The sequence below is a fragment of the Cydia strobilella genome, chromosome 25 (assembly GCF_947568885.1).
Source record: "Cydia strobilella chromosome 25, ilCydStro3.1, whole genome shotgun sequence".
NCBI lineage: Eukaryota > Metazoa > Arthropoda > Insecta > Lepidoptera > Tortricidae > Cydia > Cydia strobilella.
In genome coordinates this window covers 1,352,306-1,371,412 of record NC_086065.1, presented here as the reverse complement: position 1 = coordinate 1,371,412, position 19,107 = coordinate 1,352,306, and the positions used below count along the sequence as shown (strand labels likewise).

The 19,107-nt window shown below is 47.6% G+C and overlaps 1 protein-coding gene across 1 annotated transcript; it reads right to left on the bottom strand.

Annotated features, from left to right (window-relative positions):
* Window positions 1-654: 654 nt before the first annotated feature.
* LOC134752704 (T-complex protein 1 subunit epsilon) lies at window positions 655-16,653 on the bottom strand. The gene is made up of 10 exons (XM_063688387.1): window positions 16,432-16,653; window positions 14,743-14,977; window positions 13,848-14,080; window positions 12,539-12,697; window positions 11,324-11,470; window positions 10,298-10,505; window positions 9,734-9,888; window positions 7,498-7,652; window positions 1,614-1,705; window positions 655-887 (listed from the first exon to the last, which is right to left on the bottom strand). The coding sequence occupies exons 1-10, from the start codon at window positions 16,537-16,539 to the stop codon at window positions 751-753; spliced, it is 1,629 nt and encodes a 542-aa protein (XP_063544457.1). The 5' UTR covers window positions 16,540-16,653; the 3' UTR covers window positions 655-750.
* Window positions 16,654-19,107: the final 2,454 nt, after the last annotated feature.

The window sequence follows — 19,107 nt, the reverse complement described above, 5'->3', positions numbered from 1 at the left end:
GCATACTGAACTCAAATAACCTAAAATACGAATTAGTGAATTGAGACATGTTTGGGAATAGTGTGATGAAACAAATACATTTATTAAAATCTAGAGTTGTATAATGAGCCATTTTAACACTGCTATTATATGTCAATCTGGAGAGTCACGAAGTCGTTATCATTAGACAACTGTAAACGGTAATGTAATAAACATTTCACAACTCTAAACATATTAGAATTTAAAACAATTACCAGCATAAATATATGTATTATCAATATTAAAAAAAAAATACAGAAAGGCGACATTACAAGATGATTCTAGCTTCCTGACTGGTTTAAAATTGTATCATCTGAAGATCGTACAAAATATACCGATATTAACGCAACCTTTCGATGCGAGTATTCTTTTGGACGCCAATGACCGATATATCGGCACCGCAGGTCCAACGCCAAAGACGGAATAATCAGTCACAGACCACAGAGCAACATAGACCTATGTGCATAAAGTTCAATTTCAGTTTCGACACTTCGGTGACGTGGCGTCCGAGTGACAGCTTTTGTGTTTGACACGGAGTCGAAAAGGTTAAATGTCCCACTTGTAATCCTAGTTGCTCAGAAGTGGGATTAGCTTGTAATCCTAGTTGTTCAGAAGTGGGATTAGCTTGTAATCCTAGTTGTTCAGAAGTCGGATTAGCTTGTAATCCTAGTTGTTCAGAAGTGGGATTGGCTTGTAATCCTAGTTGTTCAGAAGTGGGATTAGCTTGTAATCCTACTGGATGGAGTCGGCCGGTGACCTGACATCATCGATCTTGAGGATCATCTTGACGAGCTGGGTGGCGAGCGCGATCTGCTGCTTCTTAGAGTGCAGGGACTCGATCACGTTCATTGCCTTCATGTCGTTTGAACCTGAAATAAGGTTAGGATTAGAATATTATAAACTGAAATACGTCTGCTATCAAAATTGCTGCCAACTTAGCTTGGTCTGACTCTAAGTGCCAGTTGTATCATACGCACCTGATAGACTGATCAACTATGAAACTCTCCATACAATAAAATTTTGCGAACTAACGATAAAAACAGTTTGGTGGGGGTTTATAAATAAAATTGGTACTATTTACATATTTTTGACAAAAAACATCAAACTTGGGTTATTTAAGACTGAATCACGAGTACTATTGAATGAGACAAAAAAAAAGTGTGCCCAGTTTTTCATACAAATTTTGGGTGTCCGTTTCGGTCCATACAAAATGTATGTGAAAATGCGTTACAAAACTGACATTTTTATTGGGACATATTTTTTCTCTTTTCAAATCGATAATCCTCGTGATTATGAGTAGAAATAACCCAAAAGTTGATGGATAAAAAAAAAATGTTAATGGTACACTTTTAAGTGAAAAGGCCCTAAGTCAGGACGTTGATAACTTGATATACACACCTTTATAATTTTAAAACTAACACGGGACAATCGCGTAAACCTACGTTTAGGGAGACTCCCTACCTGTCTGCCTGAACGTAACGTCACGTTCGAAACGTCAGGGCATAAATAAACGTAGGTTTGTACGCGATTAAGTCCCGTGGTAGTTTTAAAATTATGAGTGAAAATAGTGTTAGTTTAAATCAGTATATACATACCTTTCCCCATGCAGTCGATGCCGAGGTTGGCGTTCTTTTCGGCCACCTGTCGCGCCTTCACCTCCGACAACGCATCGATGGGAGACAGGCCGCTGTCCACACAAATAACATTATTAATAACCAGTTAAAACTATTGACAATATGTTCTGGACTATATTGAAAACAGAGATTAACCACCACTGGGAAAAATTAACTATAGTATTTTTTAAACTCGTTAGATAGGGTGTCCCTAAGCCCTACAAACGCCAAGATGACACCCTACTCTCATCGAGTTTGAAAAATACTAATAAGTGAGTAGTCTTTTTAAAAGGGCTTATTTCTTTATGAAAACAATACAAAAACACCTACATTTACCAATTATACAATGTGCTTGGACAGTAAAGTAATAGTAATTATTATGATTAGGTTTCTGCGCCATTTCATACTTTTATACGTATATGTGACGTTTTTAATCAAAAGGTACCACGTTGTCGCTTACCATAAGGACGAAATTGGATTACAGTATCTTTATACGAATAATCTGCCAGAGCGTCCTTATGGCAAGCGACAATGTGGTACCTTTTGATTGAAAACAACACAAATCATCTCTTAATTTCTTTGAAACACGCGGACATCTCACCTGTTCTCTGCTAGTGCGAGCGGGATAGCTTCGAGTGCGTCAGCGAAGCCGCGGTAGGAGTACTGGTCGAGCGAGGAGATGCTCTCGGCGGCGCGCGCGACGGCCAGCGAGCACGAGATCTCAACGACGTCTCACCTGTTCTCTGCTAGTGCGAGCGGGATAGCTTCGAGTGCGTCAGCGAAGCCGCGGTAGGAGTACTGGTCGAGCGAGGAGATGCTCTCGGCGGCGCGCGCGACGGCCAGCGAGCACGAGATCTCAACGACGTCTCACCTGTTCTCTGCTAGTGCGAGCGGGATAGCTTCGAGTGCGTCAGCGAAGCCGCGGTAGGAGTACTGGTCGAGCGAGGAGATGCTCTCGGCGGCGCGCGCGACGGCCAGCGAGCACGAGATCTCAACGACGTCTCACCTGTTCTCTGCTAGTGCGAGCGGGATAGCTTCGAGTGCGTCAGCGAAGCCGCGGTAGGAGTACTGGTCGAGCGAGGAGATGCTCTCGGCGGCGCGCGCGACGGCCAGCGAGCACGAGATCTCAACGACGTCTCACCTGTTCTCTGCTAGTGCGAGCGGGATAGCTTCGAGTGCGTCAGCGAAGCCGCGGTAGGAGTACTGGTCGAGCGAGGAGATGCTCTCGGCGGCGCGCGCGACGGCCAGCGAGCACGAGATCTCAACGACGTCTCACCTGTTCTCTGCTAGTGCGAGCGGGATAGCTTCGAGTGCGTCAGCGAAGCCGCGGTAGGAGTACTGGTCGAGCGAGGAGATGCTCTCGGCGGCGCGCGCGACGGCCAGCGAGCACGAGATCTCAACGACGTCTCACCTGTTCTCTGCTAGTGCGAGCGGGATAGCTTCGAGTGCGTCAGCGAAGCCGCGGTAGGAGTACTGGTCGAGCGAGGAGATGCTCTCGGCGGCGCGCGCGACGGCCAGCGAGCACGAGATCTCAACGACGTCTCACCTGTTCTCTGCTAGTGCGAGCGGGATAGCTTCGAGTGCGTCAGCGAAGCCGCGGTAGGAGTACTGGTCGAGCGAGGAGATGCTCTCGGCGGCGCGCGCGACGGCCAGCGAGCACGAGATCTCAACGACGTCTCACCTGTTCTCTGCTAGTGCGAGCGGGATAGCTTCGAGTGCGTCAGCGAAGCCGCGGTAGGAGTACTGGTCGAGCGAGGAGATGCTCTCGGCGGCGCGCGCGACGGCCAGCGAGCACGAGATCTCAACGACGTCTCACCTGTTCTCTGCTAGTGCGAGCGGGATAGCTTCGAGTGCGTCAGCGAAGCCGCGGTAGGAGTACTGGTCGAGCGAGGAGATGCTCTCGGCGGCGCGCGCGACGGCCAGCGAGCACGAGATCTCAACGACGTCTCACCTGTTCTCTGCTAGTGCGAGCGGGATAGCTTCGAGTGCGTCAGCGAAGCCGCGGTAGGAGTACTGGTCGAGCGAGGAGATGCTCTCGGCGGCGCGCGCGACGGCCAGCGAGCACGAGATCTCAACGACGTCTCACCTGTTCTCTGCTAGTGCGAGCGGGATAGCTTCGAGTGCGTCAGCGAAGCCGCGGTAGGAGTACTGGTCGAGCGAGGAGATGCTCTCGGCGGCGCGCGCGACGGCCAGCGAGCACGAGATCTCAACGACGTCTCACCTGTTCTCTGCTAGTGCGAGCGGGATAGCTTCGAGTGCGTCAGCGAAGCCGCGGTAGGAGTACTGGTCGAGCGAGGAGATGCTCTCGGCGGCGCGCGCGACGGCCAGCGAGCACGAGATCTCAACGACGTCTCACCTGTTCTCTGCTAGTGCGAGCGGGATAGCTTCGAGTGCGTCAGCGAAGCCGCGGTAGGAGTACTGGTCGAGCGAGGAGATGCTCTCGGCGGCGCGCGCGACGGCCAGCGAGCACGAGATCTCAACGACGTCTCACCTGTTCTCTGCTAGTGCGAGCGGGATAGCTTCGAGTGCGTCAGCGAAGCCGCGGTAGGAGTACTGGTCGAGCGAGGAGATGCTCTCGGCGGCGCGCGCGACGGCCAGCGAGCACGAGATCTCAACGACGTCTCACCTGTTCTCTGCTAGTGCGAGCGGGATAGCTTCGAGTGCGTCAGCGAAGCCGCGGTAGGAGTACTGGTCGAGCGAGGAGATGCTCTCGGCGGCGCGCGCGACGGCCAGCGAGCACGAGATCTCAACGACGTCTCACCTGTTCTCTGCTAGTGCGAGCGGGATAGCTTCGAGTGCGTCAGCGAAGCCGCGGTAGGAGTACTGGTCGAGCGAGGAGATGCTCTCGGCGGCGCGCGCGACGGCCAGCGAGCACGAGATCTCAACGACGTCTCACCTGTTCTCTGCTAGTGCGAGCGGGATAGCTTCGAGTGCGTCAGCGAAGCCGCGGTAGGAGTACTGGTCGAGCGAGGAGATGCTCTCGGCGGCGCGCGCGACGGCCAGCGAGCACGAGATCTCAACGACGTCTCACCTGTTCTCTGCTAGTGCGAGCGGGATAGCTTCGAGTGCGTCAGCGAAGCCGCGGTAGGAGTACTGGTCGAGCGAGGAGATGCTCTCGGCGGCGCGCGCGACGGCCAGCGAGCACGAGATCTCAACGACGTCTCACCTGTTCTCTGCTAGTGCGAGCGGGATAGCTTCGAGTGCGTCAGCGAAGCCGCGGTAGGAGTACTGGTCGAGCGAGGAGATGCTCTCGGCGGCGCGCGCGACGGCCAGCGAGCACGAGATCTCAACGACGTCTCACCTGTTCTCTGCTAGTGCGAGCGGGATAGCTTCGAGTGCGTCAGCGAAGCCGCGGTAGGAGTACTGGTCGAGCGAGGAGATGCTCTCGGCGGCGCGCGCGACGGCCAGCGAGCACGAGATCTCAACGACGTCTCACCTGTTCTCTGCTAGTGCGAGCGGGATAGCTTCGAGTGCGTCAGCGAAGCCGCGGTAGGAGTACTGGTCGAGCGAGGAGATGCTCTCGGCGGCGCGCGCGACGGCCAGCGAGCACGAGATCTCAACGACGTCTCACCTGTTCTCTGCTAGTGCGAGCGGGATAGCTTCGAGTGCGTCAGCGAAGCCGCGGTAGGAGTACTGGTCGAGCGAGGAGATGCTCTCGGCGGCGCGCGCGACGGCCAGCGAGCACGAGATCTCAACGACGTCTCACCTGTTCTCTGCTAGTGCGAGCGGGATAGCTTCGAGTGCGTCAGCGAAGCCGCGGTAGGAGTACTGGTCGAGCGAGGAGATGCTCTCGGCGGCGCGCGCGACGGCCAGCGAGCACGAGATCTCAACGACGTCTCACCTGTTCTCTGCTAGTGCGAGCGGGATAGCTTCGAGTGCGTCAGCGAAGCCGCGGTAGGAGTACTGGTCGAGCGAGGAGATGCTCTCGGCGGCGCGCGCGACGGCCAGCGAGCACGAGATCTCAACGACGTCTCACCTGTTCTCTGCTAGTGCGAGCGGGATAGCTTCGAGTGCGTCAGCGAAGCCGCGGTAGGAGTACTGGTCGAGCGAGGAGATGCTCTCGGCGGCGCGCGCGACGGCCAGCGAGCACGAGATCTCAACGACGTCTCACCTGTTCTCTGCTAGTGCGAGCGGGATAGCTTCGAGTGCGTCAGCGAAGCCGCGGTAGGAGTACTGGTCGAGCGAGGAGATGCTCTCGGCGGCGCGCGCGACGGCCAGCGAGCACGAGATCTCAACGACGTCTCACCTGTTCTCTGCTAGTGCGAGCGGGATAGCTTCGAGTGCGTCAGCGAAGCCGCGGTAGGAGTACTGGTCGAGCGAGGAGATGCTCTCGGCGGCGCGCGCGACGGCCAGCGAGCACGAGATCTCAACGACGTCTCACCTGTTCTCTGCTAGTGCGAGCGGGATAGCTTCGAGTGCGTCAGCGAAGCCGCGGTAGGAGTACTGGTCGAGCGAGGAGATGCTCTCGGCGGCGCGCGCGACGGCCAGCGAGCACGAGATCTCAACGACGTCTCACCTGTTCTCTGCTAGTGCGAGCGGGATAGCTTCGAGTGCGTCAGCGAAGCCGCGGTAGGAGTACTGGTCGAGCGAGGAGATGCTCTCGGCGGCGCGCGCGACGGCCAGCGAGCACGAGATCTCAACGACGTCTCACCTGTTCTCTGCTAGTGCGAGCGGGATAGCTTCGAGTGCGTCAGCGAAGCCGCGGTAGGAGTACTGGTCGAGCGAGGAGATGCTCTCGGCGGCGCGCGCGACGGCCAGCGAGCACGAGATCTCAACGACGTCTCACCTGTTCTCTGCTAGTGCGAGCGGGATAGCTTCGAGTGCGTCAGCGAAGCCGCGGTAGGAGTACTGGTCGAGCGAGGAGATGCTCTCGGCGGCGCGCGCGACGGCCAGCGAGCACGAGATCTCAACGACGTCTCACCTGTTCTCTGCTAGTGCGAGCGGGATAGCTTCGAGTGCGTCAGCGAAGCCGCGGTAGGAGTACTGGTCGAGCGAGGAGATGCTCTCGGCGGCGCGCGCGACGGCCAGCGAGCACGAGATCTCAACGACGTCTCACCTGTTCTCTGCTAGTGCGAGCGGGATAGCTTCGAGTGCGTCAGCGAAGCCGCGGTAGGAGTACTGGTCGAGCGAGGAGATGCTCTCGGCGGCGCGCGCGACGGCCAGCGAGCACGAGATCTCAACGACGTCTCACCTGTTCTCTGCTAGTGCGAGCGGGATAGCTTCGAGTGCGTCAGCGAAGCCGCGGTAGGAGTACTGGTCGAGCGAGGAGATGCTCTCGGCGGCGCGCGCGACGGCCAGCGAGCACGAGATCTCAACGACGTCTCACCTGTTCTCTGCTAGTGCGAGCGGGATAGCTTCGAGTGCGTCAGCGAAGCCGCGGTAGGAGTACTGGTCGAGCGAGGAGATGCTCTCGGCGGCGCGCGCGACGGCCAGCGAGCACGAGATCTCAACGACGTCTCACCTGTTCTCTGCTAGTGCGAGCGGGATAGCTTCGAGTGCGTCAGCGAAGCCGCGGTAGGAGTACTGGTCGAGCGAGGAGATGCTCTCGGCGGCGCGCGCGACGGCCAGCGAGCACGAGATCTCAACGACGTCTCACCTGTTCTCTGCTAGTGCGAGCGGGATAGCTTCGAGTGCGTCAGCGAAGCCGCGGTAGGAGTACTGGTCGAGCGAGGAGATGCTCTCGGCGGCGCGCGCGACGGCCAGCGAGCACGAGATCTCAACGACGTCTCACCTGTTCTCTGCTAGTGCGAGCGGGATAGCTTCGAGTGCGTCAGCGAAGCCGCGGTAGGAGTACTGGTCGAGCGAGGAGATGCTCTCGGCGGCGCGCGCGACGGCCAGCGAGCACGAGATCTCAACGACGTCTCACCTGTTCTCTGCTAGTGCGAGCGGGATAGCTTCGAGTGCGTCAGCGAAGCCGCGGTAGGAGTACTGGTCGAGCGAGGAGATGCTCTCGGCGGCGCGCGCGACGGCCAGCGAGCACGAGATCTCGGCCGCGCCTCCGCCGTATACGACACGAGAGTCCTGTAACATATAGTCGGTCAAACCAAATTGTCAGTGTAGGATTTATCAGAAACACTGGCTCGTTCCCACAGCACGCACAGCAATGTCACACGCTCACTCTCGCCCTTGGCCCTCGTGTAACTGACGCGGCATCCTATGCGGTCTGCGCTCGAGACGGTGTGTATCTATTTATGTATAGATACTACCTAAACACTACAGTCAGTAAATAACCGGCCAAGTGCGAGTCGGATTCGCGCACGAAGAGTACTGTACGCAAAAATCGGCAAAAAAATCACGTTTATTGTATGAGAGTCCCACTTAAATATTTATTTTATTCTGTTTTTAGTATTTGTTGTTATAGCGGCAACAGAAATACATCACATGTGAAAATTTCAACTGTCTAGCTATCACGGTTCAAGGGTTTTCTGACAAATAATATTATGCGAAAAGAAATTCTGCAAAGTCATATTATGCGAAAAACAGTATGCCAAAAGTATTTCTGCAAAACGATATTTCTACCAAAAAACTTTCTGCAACACAATAGAGGGAACCGGTGTTATTTAATCACGCACCTGCACTAAACTGCGCACGATACACAAGGCGTCATGAACAGAACGTTTGGCCTCCTCGACGATCATACGGTTGCCTCCTCTCATGAGCACGGTGACGGCGCGGGAGTTGCTGCACTCCTCTATCACTAACATCTCCTCTCCTTGTCTATCTACTTGTCCTTGTCTCTCACCTGCACTAAGCTACGCACGATACACAAGGCATCATGAACAGAACGTTTGGCCTCCTCGACGATCATACGGTTGCCTCCTCTCATGAGCACGGTGACGGCGCGGGAGTTGCTGCACTCCTCTATCACTAACATCTCCTCTCCTTGTCTATCTACTTGTCCTTGTCTCTCACCTGCACTAAGCTACACACGATACACAAGGCATCATGAACAGAACGTTTGGCCTCCTCGACGATCATACGGTTGCCTCCTCTCATGAGCACGGTGACGGCGCGGGAGTTGCTGCACTCCTCTATCACTAACATCTCCTCTCCTTGTCTATCTACTTGTCCTTGTCTCTCACCTGCACTAAGCTACGCACGATACACAAGGCATCATGAACAGAACGTTTGGCCTCCTCGACGATCATACGGTTGCCTCCTCTCATGAGCACGGTGACGGCGCGGGAGTTGCTGCACTCCTCGATCACTAACATCTCCTCTCCTTGTCTATCTACTTGTCCTTGTCTCTCACCTGCACTAAGCTACGCACGATACACAAGGCATCATGAACAGAACGTTTGGCCTCCTCGACGATCATACGGTTGCCTCCTCTCATGAGCACGGTGACGGCGCGGGAGTTGCTGCACTCCTCTATCACTAACATCTCCTCTCCTTGTCTATCTACTTGTCCTTGTCTCTCACCTGCACTAAGCTACGCACGATACACAAGGCATCATGAACAGAACGTTTGGCCTCCTCGACGATCATACGGTTGCCTCCTCTCATGAGCACGGTGACGGCGCGGGAGTTGCTGCACTCCTCGATCACTAACATCTCCTCTCCTTGTCTATCTACTTGTCCTTGTCTCTCACCTGCACTAAGCTACGCACGATACACAAGGCATCATGAACAGAATGTTTGGCCTCCTCGACGATCATACGGTTGCCTCCTCTCATGAGCACGGTGACGGCGCGGGAGTTGCTGCACTCCTCGATCACTAACATCTCCTCTCCTTGTCTATCTACTTGTCCTTGTCTCTCACCTGCACTAAGCTACGCACGATACACAAGGCATCATGAACAGAATGTTTGGCCTCCTCGACGATCATACGGTTGCCTCCTCTCATGAGCACGGTGACGGCGCGGGAGTTGCTGCACTCCTCGATCACTAACATCTCCTCTCCTTGTCTATCTACTTGTCCTTGTCTCTCACCTGCACTAAGCTACGCACGATACACAAGGCATCATGAACAGAACGTTTGGCCTCCTCGACGATCATACGGTTGCCTCCTCTCATGAGCACGGTGACGGCGCGGGAGTTGCTGCACTCCTCGATCACTAACATCTCCTCTCCTTGTCTATCTACTTGTCCTTGTCTCTCACCTGCACTAAGCTACGCACGATACACAAGGCATCATGAACAGAACGTTTGGCCTCCTCGACGATCATACGGTTGCCTCCTCTCATGAGCACGGTGACGGCGCGGGAGTTGCTGCACTCCTCTATCACTAACATCTCCTCTTTAGATGTGCCGAAAGCTGAAACAAGAGTATGTTTAAATTATAAACTGATATAGATGTCATATATTAAAGAAAGAGTGACGAAGCCCTCCAGTGGCGAAGGCCGGATTAGAACAGGCGTCATTAGCTATCGCCGCTAACGCCATGAACCCCTGCCCTGGAGGCCCCCACCCCTGCTTGCACCCCGTCACGGCGGTACCCGTCCCAATTTCTCGATTCTATGCCATTTTAGTATTACATAGTTCACCAACAAGTCCACACTTTCCAAGCTTCTCCGGAGTATGTTCTTTAAAGTGAGGCACAATCCTGCCTTCGATGGCTATCAGCTCCATCTCAGGTCCCCCCACTCAACGGACAGATAGACCCTCAGGGATTACGAAATAGCTAGTATATAGCCAATAAAGCTACTTAAAATATCAAATTTTACCTAGTTCGCGAACCAGACCACACTTTCCAAGCTTCTCCGGAGTAAGTTCTTCGAAGCGAGGCACAATCCTGCCTCCAGTAGCGATGGCTATCAGCTCCATCTCAGGTCCTCCGACCCAGCGGACGGCGGGCAGACCCTCGGCAAGGAGAAGGTGGTTAGCCTCGTCATCAAAGCCCCATTGGCAGATGGCCAATGTCGCTCCGGTATCCTGGGAAAATAAGTTGGTTTCAGTTCAAAATGGCAAGAAAATCGTCGAAATTAAATGCTTGAATGAAAAATAATATATTAAAAGTTCAGAACATTATGTCTATACAGGAACTGCTTTATGTTTGTTCTTAGGCTCCGAACGGGCATGTTTCTTATCTTGACCACGGCACCAAAATGTAGCAACCCCCTTCATAACTCATTTCAATCGGTAAGTTGAATGAATTCACCGAGTTTCTCTAATGATTAGCCTTGTGGTCTAGTCTAGTGATACCTCGAAGTGCACCTTAAAATCCAAACTTTTCTAAAGGAAAGGAACAGAGGGCTCACTGTGTCCCGTATTTGTCATGTTCTTTTCGTCCGTCCTTACGCAAGTCATGGTTTTTATCTCTCTTACACAATTACGGCTAAGAGCAGTCGCGGACAGTAACAAACAGTCAGGTCAGGTTATCATAGTTCGTATAAAGTGAGGTTATGTTACCTTGACACGTCGGACCATTTCGAGGAACTTATCGTGTTCGTAGGCGGAGCGGATTCGTACGTAACGTAAGCGTGACGAGGAGGTAACACGTCGTACGTGGTTCGCGGTAGGCCCTCTGCTCCGCTGAACCGACTTGCAGCTTATGCTTCGTCTTGGTCTAGACTCTACGGACAGGTCTAGATCCTGGTCACGGCACCAAAATGTAATATACCCCCCTTCAGATTTCTTCATTTCAATTCACTCCGAATTCGACCAATGACTTGCGTTATGATCGTCTAATCTAAAGGTAGGAATCTGGAAATGAACCTTAGAATCACACCTGGTATAAAGTGATATGTTACCTTGACACGTCGCACCATCTCGAGGAACTTGTCGTGTTCGTAGGCGCGCAGCTCTCGGTACTGGTCCGCTGAACCGACTTGCAGCTTATGCTTGGTCTTGGGCTTCGGGGGCTCGAACGCGCAGGTGAGGATGGCGAGTTTCACGTCCTGTCAAACGAGTAAGCTTAGTTAGATAGTTTTGCGGTAGATACCGCTAGGGGTAAGGATATTTGCATATTACCAGCTACAAGGTGTTAATAAACCGGTCTTACTAAAAAAATAATTTAAAAAAACCGGCCAAGTGCGAGTCGGACTCGCGCACCGAGGGTTCAGTACTTTTTAGTATTTGTTGTTATAGCGGCAACAGAAATACATCATCTGTGAAAATTTCAACTCTCTAGCTATCACGGTTCATGAGATACAGCCTGGTGACAGACAGACAGACGGACAGTGGAGACTTAGTAATAGGGTCCCGTTTTTACCCTTTGGGTACGGAACCCTAAAAAAGCAATTAAAGTTTAAGGCAGATGACGCTACAATATGTTACAATTTATTTATTTATTTTATTCAGAGCCCACTGTGTCCCATTGCAGGGCAAAGGCCTCCCCCCTCTTTTTCCACTCGTCTCTGTTTAGTGCTATATCTGGCCACAATTGCCATATAAATTTTAGTGACTAAGTTAAAAAAAAATGTCAAAACAATACACTCCTTTATTTTGGCAGTAGTTGTGTAATAATAGTTATTTACAGTACATCTGGTGCTCCATTACGACACCTTGTCCTAATAAGCACATTACGTAACTGTGCCGAAAATTAAAAGGACCATATGTACTGTAAAACGTTTTACGATACACGTGCGAATAGGTAATTCGCAACTCGTGTCGATTTCCTACTTTTCGCACTTCTATCGTAAATATAACTTAACTCGCTTGAAAAAAAAAGAGTTTTGGTAAGGTCACTTTTTAGCCCTCCTGTTGAATACCTCAACTTAAATTGGTGTCACTGCGCAAATGACCCCTACTTCCACTATCCATATGCCTATCCTGGTTCCATCATCAAACCAGTTTGATGGTACTAAATATTTATACTTTCAAAGTTCAGATTTATTAAATTATAAGTAGCGCTACGCTGGCGATGCCCTAAAAGACACTGCTACATTATTCCAAGTGCAATGAATATGATTGTTAAAATAGACTAATTATTTGGACGTAAAACCGTGACACAAAGAAACACTGACCTTAAGAATTTTAGGCATCTGCGGGTGGCTCATGGTCTTGTCTATCACCACTCCCTTGACCAGCAAGGAGTCCTCCATGCGGCCGCCAACTTTGCCTTCCACTTTGATCAGCTCAAAGTTCACATCGCGCTTCTCGAGGTCCGCCACTGATAGCACGGCCTGTTAAAACGTTACAAATGAAAAATTGTGTCGTTTTCAAATTTCATGTCGCTTGCCATAAGCACGCTCTAACAGGTTATTCGTATACAGATACAAGCAAATTTCGTCCTTATGGTGAGCGACAATGTGGTACCTCATGCTTGAAAACGTCACAATTATGAAACTGCTAAACAATAATGCAACACATGCATAGACGACTATACCGAGACAAGTCTTTCAGAAGAAAAAAATGTTTATCACTGTATTTTAGGTTGTAGTTGGGTTGGGTAGTGGGGAGAATGCCATGAGGCATTAAGTCCGCCTTTTCTACTTTTTTGATGTGTAAAATAAACATAGTTTCAAACTTTCAACGGATCAAAAGTCAAAAGCATTTATTTGTTCAACATAGGTAAGGTACATAAGTACAGGTCTCGCATAATCATTGTATCACTATGTTGTGCCGTAAGGCGTACAATTTTCCATTTATGGACTGTGGCTGCATGCTGAGCACAGTTACCATTACTTATCAAAATCATCTAACAAAAAATCACTTACACTATAATATGCTTTGTCAATTAAAAATTTAAATAACTTACTTTTAAAACTAATCATGTCATCTGTATTTTTTAGCTCATTTGGAATTTTATTAAAAATTTTTGGAGTCATTCCAAATATACTTTTTCTAAATAACGCCGTCAAACGATCAAAGGCCGTAATCGTCGAAATTTTCTTGTAAGTTTCGGGAGGGAAATCCGACAATAATGTCTGATTTCTTAAAGACATGACAATAATGTAAGAAATAAATACGATTCTCACAATTTACTCATCAATTTTAGTTACATTAAAGGCTAAATAAAAGATAAAAAACAAGCGCGAGTCGGACTCGCCCACCGAGGGTTCCGTACTTTTTAGTATTTGTTGTTATAGCGGCAACAGAAATACATTATCTGTGAAAATTTCAACTGTTTAGCTATCACGGTTCATGAGATACAGCCTGGTGACAGACAGACGGACAGTGGAGTAATAGGGTCCCGTTTTTACCCTTTGGGTACGGAACCCTAAAAAAAAACACGCACAAATCGCACTACACTGTCAAAACGTTGGTATTACATTTGATTTTAAATTAAAAATAATTTAAAATACAATAAGCGATAATACTTCAAAAACTCACATCGACAGCAATCTCCGCCATCAACCTATGACACTTGACAACAACTTTGCTGCCAAGTGTAGTCATGGCCACTTTGATGAGGTTATCCCTGGTATCCTTGTTGACTGGGAACGCCTCGCTGATGGAGTCAAGATGGGCCAGGGCTGCGGCGGCCGCCATTTCGAAGCCGTCGGCTATGCGGATCGGGTGGATGCCTTTGTCGAGGAGGCTGGAGGCCTGCTCGAGCAGGGCGCCTGAGGACAAGGTACATTTGTTAATGTCTGTTAGTCTGCAAACTAAGAGGACACTGACCTCTGACGCGCCCTTTATAAGGCATAAGGGTGACAGAAATTATGCAAAACTGAACCCTATCAGTTTGAGATAAAGTTCAAAATCATATTCCCTCTTAAACAAATCTCGCACCCGGAGTGTGATTTTGACGTGATTTGATACCTAAAGAATAGACTTACATCATCTGTGAAAATTTTAACTATCTAGCTATCACGGTTCATGAGATACAGCCTGGTGACAGACAGACGGACATCGGAATCTTAGTAATAGGGTCCCGTTTTTACCCTTGGGGGTTTGGGTACGGAACCCTAACAACCGGACAAATCAGATTTTCTTGACCCCCTCCCCACCTAAATGTGTGATGTAATTAATGGATGACCCCTTATAGCGGCAACAGAAATACATCTGTGAAAATTTCAACTATCATGGTTCATGAGATACAGCCTGGTGACAGACAGACGGACAGCGGAGTCTTAGTAATAGGGCCCAGTTTTTAGCCTTTGGGTACGGAACCCTAAAAAGGGCCTTTATGCAAGTTCTACTTCCATCACTTTTATTAAAAAATTGGCTAATAGAGAATCAAAGTGAGGATTACTGAGAATAGATGTTTAGACAAAATATTTACCAGCAAGAACCACAACCCCAGTAGTCCCGTCTCCGATCTCATCATCCTGACTCTGAGCCAGCTGCACCATGAGCTTGCCGATCTGATGCTCCACATCCATCAGCTTCAAAATGGTGGCACCGTCATTGGTGACAGTGACCTCGCCATCGGGGGACACCATCATCTTGTCCAGGCCACGGGGACCGAGGGATGTGCGGAGGATGCCAGCGATCTGGCGCGCCGCTGAGATGTGTGACTGGAATGGATAAAATAAAGTAAATGCCTTATGGATGATACTGATGTCTGTCAAATACGTTAAATAGGCTATTTAACTTGTTGTCCGAGTATGTATGTTTTTTTTTTCTTTATGACATGTATGACATTTTCTGTATGACAAGGATCCTGACCAATTTATTACTCTTTTTACAATTTTTAGAGAACATTTTTTTCCGCTCAACACAGCTCAACCAAGGCTTGAACCTAAGATTATAAAAAATTAAATCCATATTATATTTTTGTATAAAACATCACATTTTAAGTTAGTTGATAAATTCAGTGATTTATTTATTATTATTACAAAAACGTTATACAGCATTACAGTTATAAACTAAGGCTCTGTACAATTCAAAATATAATTCAAGAAAAAAAAAATTCAATTTCCATCAGTTCCATCCATCATCTCACAGTACCTCAAGCACATACGACACACATCAAAACCATTCAAATACTTAGTAAAAAATTGAGTATTGAAGCACAAATGATTTTGAATAGACACTATGGTTTTCAAGGAGCAAAATACTACATTAATCATTGAAATTAATTAAAATTAAATGCGTTTTTAAGTACATTACAAAATAATTACATGCGCGTTGCCGACCCTAATATTCCGCACCCTCGTTGAGCTCTGGCAACCTTACTCACCGCAGGAACACAACACTATGAGTAGGGTCTAATTGGCTGCAGTTTTTTGTAAGGTGGAGGTACTTCCCCAGTAGGGCTCTACTCTAGATCTGAAATGACATCCGCTGTGCTGTGCCCTACCACACAAAGCGAGATGACATTCACAGTGCCCATACTCTATTTTGTCAGTTTGTCACAAAGGTCAATGACCCTCTGTGATTTGCAACTACTTTTCTAGGATACATACTGTACCCTAGCTTAATGGTAATCAGTAAGTTTTCTACACTTGAAAATATAAAAAAATATATACAATTTATGACTTCAACAAAACCCTTGGTTGGTTTTTGGTTGTAAATTAAACTTTTGATTCAAAGATTTGTAGACATTTCTTTGTTGTATATTATACTGAAACAAAAGTATGTTTGTGCATAGCATTTTCTTTGGGGAACTCAGACTTTCACGACTCACGACTATAAATGAACATCTACCTATATCATGTCATGTGACTCATTGTCAAAAACACCTGGTCACATTATAGTTCATAAATCGAATATTTTGAATTGTTAGACCTAGTTTTTGACTTAATTAGACTAGCGTAAACCAACTAAGTAATGTAAGTGAGGATTTAGCGATAAAACTAGGTTTTATCATAATTTTATCGTAAATTCGAGTTCAGTTTGAATAGCTAGGTTATGAAAAATATATTGTTTTTTTAGTATTATACAGACCAGGACTAATTAGAGGTGGACTATAATGGGTTTTTCCAAGGTTTCCTAGTAGTATATACGGAAGATATTAAAGAAAACTTACCCTCAAAGCATCAAGACCGGTAAGCCGTTTTTGTTTATCCTGGTCCCGCAATATGATAAATGGGCGTCCATATTCGTCGAACGCGACGGCTCCGGGGAACAGAGCCATTTTCACGTAAATATCACTTCACAAATTCAAGATGAAAACAGATTTAGATCGGAAACGAATGTTTTTGATCCAAAATAATTCTGAAAGAAAACAAATGACGTTTGACAGCTACAGTTTGACATTTAGCTGATGTGTTGCAAGGTGTAAAAAAGTATGTTCAAGGTATTGAATAAAGAGTCTTTCGTTGCATTATGATCACAGATTATTAGCAGCGTTTTACCTGAAATAAAACGCATATTAAAATACTTACCTCACTGGAAGCTTTATAATTGAGAGAGCATATCTGTTTCCGTCGAATTATCACCAGTCTAGTGCTTTATTTGACTCTTGTTTCCGGCAACAGTGGCGACACCTGGCGGACCGCGCCATTTTTACACCAGGTAAAAGATGTCCGGTGAACTGTTTGTCATTGGCTCAATTTCACCAGGCAGAAATTAAATGAAAGCTTCCAGTGAGGTAAGTATTTTAATATGCGTTTTATTTCAGGTAAAACGCTGCTATTAAATTACTTTACCGTCACTGGAAGCTTTATAATTGAGACCTGTTTGTTATCGCCTGGTGTCGCCCCTTATTAGATTAATTCTAATGTATTATAGCGCCAATGTGATTGATTAGTATCTGAATTTATGATGACTGAAATATATGATACTGAAATATCGATTTCAATTATTTTATTCTTCGAACAGATAATTTTACACTTAGTACTTCAAATGTAATGATTTATAGTTATTCCTTATTATAATTTATTTATGTACTTATTTTAATTGTATAATCTTGCCTGAACGATCAGGTACAATGATTGCAACCAGGCACAGTGCCTGAGAAATCAAATTTACTTTACTATTACTATATTATATAAATCAATGATCGTAATACCTATACAGAATTAAACAATTGTGTGACATTTGTAGAAGAAATACTTGTTCTTGCTACCTGTCTCCTGTAAAATCGCTGGAAATGTGTTATGTGATTGCCAGTTTCCACGAGCCATAATGTCATCAAGGGAATGATTTTCCCACCAACTTTTTGAAGCTGCAGCTGATCTAATACTACCTTGGGCAGCTGCTATGTTCGCTTCTTTAAACAAAGTTTTTATCTAATTAGCAATGATCGTCCGTGAGGCTGGCTGCGGCCGATTCTTGACACTTGTCATGAACAAATTAAATGATTTATTTAGCAGCATTACGTCTGTCATTTACAAGTGATATGGTTCTTTCTATCCAAAAAAGGGAGATTTTGCATACTCTATTACTCGTATTTGCTAATAGTTTCCAACCTGACTGCCTGTAATTACTAGTCTATTTTTGAGCCAAACTGTGGCCAAAAAATGATACATTTATCTGATCTTATACAGTTGTCATGGTCAATCGTAAGCAAGGTTAAATTATGTATGCGCCTACCAGAGCACAGAAGTAGTAAAGTGGCAGTATGACGCATTATTTGGAAAGCATTGTTAAAGAATTATCAGTTAATCAACATCCCAAAATGGGGGTTTAGTCGTTTTAGGACATGTTAAGGAAATCGACTTAAGAATATGTTTTATCAGAACATGTGAATTCAAACAACTTGATGTTTCAGTGTTACACAATGTAGAAACTTGAACTTGTGTAAAAGTATGGTATTATACTGATAATTTATTTATTTGATGTAAATCCGATAAAAATTGTGCTAGTTTATATATATATTTGTACATGGCAAAGAAATCCAACGTTGCCAAGCTCAAGCTTTTTTGTAAGTTCTTAAAGTCATTTTTCTGCAAGAATTGTTAAGCAATGATAATTGATCTGAGCTCCATGACTAGCGCCTCAGAGTATACTTATACAGAGTATACTTCCAAACCTCGAGAATCATTTCCTCGACTTAGGGAGGTGGCAACCCTGTCGACGTGTCGATGAGATTGAGATTCTTCCGCAGGTGTCTCAGAGTAAGCGGCCTTGCTAGCGCTCGGGCTTTGAGATCTGCCCGCCAGAACATTTTTTCCCTAGCAAGGCATCATTACCAGAAATATCCCGGTCGATTGGTTCAAGTGAGCGAGGACTATGGACATCAGAAAAGGTGGTGGGAATACCCACGCGAGTGGATAGTTCCACGGAATACTGAATGCGTGGTACATCGCTTGAGGGTCTTTCAGGTCTCGGGATACATAATATTGTGTACCATGTGGGCTGTTGCCGAGGCGAATAGATCCACCACCGGTATTTCCCACTTCGCAAAAACTGTATCCACGCAAGCCGGTAGTAAGTGCCATTCCGGCGGTAGGTGACGACGCGATAATTGATCGGCTTGACAATTGTACTTCCCCGGTAGATAATGTATGCTAAAGTGTATTTGATTTTGATCTAGAAGATCTAAAGTCCGATGGGTTATGTTTACCAGGGCTAACGATTTCGATCCCCCTTCTTTCATTAGACGGGTTACGGCCGTCCTGTTGTCGCATTGTATAGGCATCAAACTGTGATGCAACAGGTGAGCGTAACCTTGAAGAACATGAAGGATAGCTAACATTTCTTTCTGATTGCAATGAAGGTTCCGAAGCTCCCGAAAGAGCTAGGTCGTTCAACTGCGACC